At 39.2% G+C, this 6,000-nt stretch overlaps 1 protein-coding gene across 1 annotated transcript in view; it reads right to left on the bottom strand.

Annotated features, from left to right (window-relative positions):
* Nucleotides 1–1,479: 1,479 nt before the first annotated feature.
* LOC124269856 overlaps nt 1,480–6,000 on the bottom strand; it is a 28,720-nt gene continuing 24,199 nt past the window's right edge. Inside the window, exons 6-8 of the mRNA XM_046704904.1 lie at nt 4,157–4,455; nt 3,310–3,414; nt 1,480–2,231 (exon numbers count right to left, since the gene is read on the bottom strand). Of these exons, the coding sequence (XP_046560860.1) occupies nt 1,722–2,231; nt 3,310–3,414; nt 4,157–4,455 (914 nt within the window). The 3' untranslated portion in view covers nt 1,480–1,721. The remainder of the gene's footprint in view (nt 2,232–3,309; nt 3,415–4,156; nt 4,456–6,000) is intronic.

Below are 6,000 nucleotides of genomic sequence, written 5' to 3'. Positions count from 1 at the left end.
AGCCAGCCTTTATCTATACTGACACAGATTCTCGAACTATCCAGCAAAGCATGGCTGTATCATTAACCACTTAGATCATTCTCGAAACAAATTGAACATACGACATGACGATGTCAACAAATGAACATCCGGTCAAGGGAGGTAACTCTGAAGCGCTATCATAAAGGCGTGCCGCCAAAATACTGTTGCCACTGAACATATATGACGCGAAATGTGACCCACAACCAACACTCAAAACTTTAAACATTGTGACTCATAATATTATCACCTAACCAATGTTATTACAAATTACAAAAAACACACTCTCGTTACAATAGGGAAATCTGACAGCAGTCACTGCTTTTTCTGCACTGAGGAACCAGAAACGCATGAACATCTTTTCTATGATTGCAGGAAAACTCAAAATCTGATGAGACAGTTTCGAATATGGTTTGAAGAAACAACCAAGACGAAATTAAAAATATCAAAATCAATTATCTTACTTGGAGACACCAATCAAAGCATTCTGTTAAACAATTTGTATAATATTCTCAAAATGTACATTTATACATGAAAAAATAAAGAAACGAAGTTGCAATTCCCAGGTTTGATAAGAATATCAAGCAAATTTATAACACTGAAAAATATATTTACGGCCCTGCTAATACCACACTAAAAAAATAAATGGTCAACATTGATGCCGACACTTACAGCGTAAACACGCAGCCACCAACACGCACCCTCCCCCATCTTATCCCCTCCATTCCAATCTACTCATTCCCCCTCTCCTTCCCTATTTCCACAGTTTCACTTCTAGAACTTATCCTATATTTGCCCTAATTTTTCAATATACAGTAGTAGTAAAGCAAATGCTGTACAATTCCGAGGATGTTACTCACATTCGTGGATAATATCTTCATCTCTATGTGAAGTGGATATATATATTTGTATTCACAAAGTAGCAGTGCAACATCTCGTTATATATATGTACTTATGTATCGGATATGTAACATCTATCCCTATGCTAATAAAAAAAAGAAATAATAATTCACGGAATCACACGTGACAACCGACGTTATCAACTCACACAGTCACTCATAACAACGTAAGTTATCTATTCACACAGTCACACATAACAACGTAAGTTATTTATTCACACAGTCACACATTACACCGTAAGTTATCAACTCACACAGTCTCACATAACAACGTAAGTAATCTATTCACACAGTCACACATAACAACGTAAGTTATCTATTCACACAGTCACACATAACAAGGTAAATTGTCTATTCAAGGAGTCACACATGACAAAGTAAGTCATCAATCACACAGTCACGCATACCAAAGTAAGTTATCAATTCACACAGTCACACATGACAACGTAAGTTGTCGAGTCACGGAGTCTCACATGACAACGTAGCTATCTATTTACGGAGTCACACGTCACTACATAAGTCACACTACTTACACATGTACAAGGGACATTACTTTTACACATGCACGAGGGACATTACATACACATGTACAATTGACATTACATACACATGTACAATTGACATTACTTACACATCTACAAGGGACAGTACTTACACATGTACAATTGACATTACTTGGACATGTACAATTGACATTACCCCGTTACTGTCCGGAATAAATAGGGTTCGTATTATGGAAATAACTTATTATCACATAAACTCTCTAAATAATACTAGTATATTCTGCCTAATGTTGAAAATACATCAAGATTCTAGTTCATTAAAATAATACACTTTGTCTTCTTTTCGAAGGTCAATATACTTTCGAGTCGGGACAAAACTCATATCATTGCCCCAAAACAATTTGGCCAAAATCATATTCATGGCTGCTTGATCAAATCTGTGACATTTGTTGTACTCTCGCATGTACGTGTGACATACTATCAATGTTTCGGGGTGAGCAGGACACATGCACCGGGGGCTCATGGCACAAGCAACCCACGGTTTCAGAACAACCTCCCTGACGAAACGTTCATCTTTTAGGACAAGGAATCCTGGTTGTTTCTCTATTATTTGGGCATAGTGACACGTCTTTTCGCCAAAGTAATCAAACATGGTCCTCTTCGCGTGGTCGGCTACTGAGTAACGTGGTGTTCCGTCCTCTATTATAATGCCTTTGGTCTCGACCTCTTGGAGAAGTGGTCCGATACTTGATTTGAGGAAGCGGACTGCAGCGTCAGCCCAGATGATGACGTCAGCTGACCGGATATGTGCCTGTGAGTTGAAACAAGTTTGAGAGTGAGCGAGTTAAGAAATACAGTTCCACCTACCCCTAAATATAGTGGAATAAGGAACACTTTTGCCCTGAACTATTATAAAGTTAAAGCGTCCTCGTGCTTTAGCAAGCCCTAGAACAGGTTACCAGGTTATAATGCAACCACCTGATAATTATGGATACAGGCTCGCTGACCTGTATGAAACATGTCATCGGTTCCCATTTGCGTAGATCGGTGCTCATGTTGTTCATCACTGGATTGTCTTGTCCAGACTCAATTATGTGCCTACCGCCGCCATACAGCTGGAATATTGCTCCGTGCGGCGTAAAACAAAACTCACTAAGTCACTTTCAGCAGAACATAGAAAACAATAGATTAGGTTCTACAACCATTTACAGGTGTAACTTTGAATGGCATTTTCACTGTGTAGACCACCTCTTGTATTTAAAAGACTTTTCAGGTGTAACACCGTATTGTGTTTCATACAGCACCACCAACTTTCCAGGTGCAACACTGCGAGGCGTGTTAGGAGTCGACAATGTGGACGATATGATGTGTTCCTCGGAATGTTTGAAATTAGTTTGTGCCAAGTCTTACAGACATGTGAGGTAAAATTGGGTTTAACGTCGTGCTTGAGAATATTTCGTTCATATCACGACGTGCATGCGTGTGTATGTGTATATGCGGCTGCTTGTACTAGCCCAGACATAAGCTGGTTTTATAGTGCTAGCCCACTGAGATACCATGCAGAAGTGAAGCATGAATACCCCACTCAGAGACATTATACTGACTTCAAGCCGACCAGTCCTTGTTGTACCCATGAATGCCGAGCGCCAGGCAGGGACCAACAAGTACCATATTTTGACGTCTTATGGTATGACGCGGTCGGGGATCGAACCCACGACCTTCCGCTCTCCGGGCTACAGAAATATACACGAAAGACACTACAAAAATGTGTCGTTTGTGACAGTCAGACAGTTGGGTCCTCATTTCAGAGAAGTGAATGTAATCGTTCTCATACAAATACATGAGGCATATTTTATATATTTAACGGTCCTTTTCTTATAAAGCTTTACCTGTATAATGAATGCCTTCCAAGTGTAACACCGAAGGTTCTGCAGCCTGACTGGCATCTGGTTCCAGGGGAATCTACGGATCTGGCACCTGCAATGCTTCCGCAACTGAAACGTGAAGAGTGAGTGAGTGGATGCGGGTGAGATGGCTTTAACACCTGATACATCGTCCAGTTTCTGCGTAGTAGTCTGATCTCACAGTCCCTGAACCACATTAATTTCCCTACTGCCAAGCCCTCTCTACAATGCTAAAGCCCGAAATGAAGCAAGTCTAAAATTTCTCAGGTTCAATATCAGGTCTTCATGGGACTCCTTTTCAATTTATATGGGTTTGTTTGTTACTATCAAAATTGTATATATTCAGAGACTAAGCGTTAGTACATTTGCGTAGTAGTGAGTGTGTGAGTATGGTTTTCCGTCGCTTTTAGCAACATTCAAGCAATACTACGGTGGGGACAACAGAAATGAGCTTCACACATTGTACCCATGTGGGGAATTGAACCAAGAGTCAGCGTGACGAGCGGACGCTGTAACCGTTAGGCTACTCCACCACCCCTTGCATTGTAGAGACAGATGCAGATACACTCACAACACCTAATCACTCGAACCTAATCACAACTTATCACACAACCCTTATCCATAACACAAAACTTGATCAAATCAGTCACCACCACAATCCCTGATTACACAACCCTTATCCGAGACACAAAACATGATCAAATCAATCCCAACAAACAATTTCTGACCACTCAATCCTAATCACAAACACAAACCCTAATCAATATACACTGGTCCCAGTCATGATACCTGATCAATCAAAACTAATCAATCCTAATCCCAATCACAGTACCTGCTCCCTCTGCCAGTCTTCCAGCCCAATGTCATAGTAGATCAGGGTGAAGTTGTCCATTTCTGGAACCACGTTCTGATGAACACTTTGGATTAATCCCTGCGATTCATAAAAATGGTCCGAGGATGCAGCGGTTAGGATCACTAAACGCTTGCCTGATTTCTGGACGCCAAAAAGTCCAAACAAAAGGCTGAATAATGTAACATTCAGATTGTTCGTTGTTTGCAATAGACGTCCCAATCTCTGGGGCGCTTCCTCCGGCTGTCTGGGACTACAGTGAGTATCCACACATGGGTTTCCTGTAACAAAACACAAAACAAGGATTGTTCCACCTTGTACATGTAGAAACAATTTCAGAAGTTGCAAATACATTATTTAAAGAGAATTATTTATAATTCGAAGTACGGGACCGGACTTCCTCTGTTAGAAATAATACAGTTTCCCCCTCAACGAAAAATCCAAACAATTCATTGTGACTAGGTTTACAGTAACCAAACACAATTACCTGGCATATGCAAAGGATTTGTCAAGCTCGAAAATACAATGTTTTCAGAAAATTATTAAGGCTGAAGGTACGGAACCGAATTTTCTCTGTGAGACATAATAATTCCTCTTTTCCACGAAGGATCCGAACAATTCACTGTGACCAGCAACAGTATTTATTCTGAACACTTACACAGTGAACGATTGTTTTCAAACCACTCGTTATATGTTCAAGAATTTTGTGGAACACTAAAGACATTAGCTAATCATTGTGGTTTTATGTTTTTGAAAGTGTATATTACTTTTTCGTTGACAGACTGACTAACTGAGTTTGGTTTTATGTCGCTTTTAGCAATATTCCAGCAACATCACGGCGGGTGACCATGTAAAACATGATACGGTTGACCATGTAAAACATGTTACTGTTGACCATGTAAAACATGATACAGTTGACCATGTAAGACATGTTACAGTTGACCATGTAAAACATGTTACTGTTGACCATGTAAAACATGTTACTGTTGACCATGTAAAACATGTTACAGTTGACCATGTACAACATGATACAGTTGACCATGTAAAATCTGTTACATTTGACCGTGTAAAACATGTTACAGTTGATCATGTAAAACATGTTACAGTTGACCATGTAAAACATGTTACAGTTGACCACGTAAAACATGATACAGTTGACCATGTAAAACATGATACAGTTGACCACGTAAAACATGATACAGTTGATCATGTAAAATATGTTACAGTTGACCGTGTAAAACATGTTACAGTTGACCACGTAAAACATGTTATAGTTGACCATGTTAAACATGTACAGTTGACCATGTACAACATGATACAGTTGACCATGTAAAACATGATACGGTTGACCATGTAAAACATGATACAGTTGACCATGTAAAACATGATACAGTTGACCATGTAAGACATGTTACAGTTGACCATGTAAAACATGTTACTGTTGACAATGTAAAACATGTTACTGTTGACCATGTAAAACATGTTACAGTTGACCATGTACAACATGATACAGTTGACCATGTAAAATCTGTTACATTTGACCGTGTAAAACATGTTACAGTTGATCATGTAAAACATGTTACAGTTGACCATGTAAAACATGTTACAGTTGACCACGTAAAACATGATACAGTTGACCATGTAAAACATGATACAGTTGACCACGTAAAACATGATACAGTTGATCATGTAAAATATGTTACAGTTGACCGTGTAAAACATGTTACAGTTGACCACGTAAAACATGTTATAGTTGACCATGTTAAACATGTACAGTTGACCATGTACAACATGATACAGTTGACCATGTAAAATATGATACAGTT

The sequence above is a fragment of the Haliotis rubra genome, unplaced genomic scaffold (assembly GCF_003918875.1).
Source record: "Haliotis rubra isolate DU_JTF1 unplaced genomic scaffold, ASM391887v1 Scf1480, whole genome shotgun sequence".
Lineage (NCBI taxonomy): Eukaryota > Metazoa > Mollusca > Gastropoda > Lepetellida > Haliotidae > Haliotis > Haliotis rubra.
The sequence above is the reverse complement of the archived record's forward strand: the minus strand, read 5'-3'. Positions and strand labels throughout refer to the sequence as shown.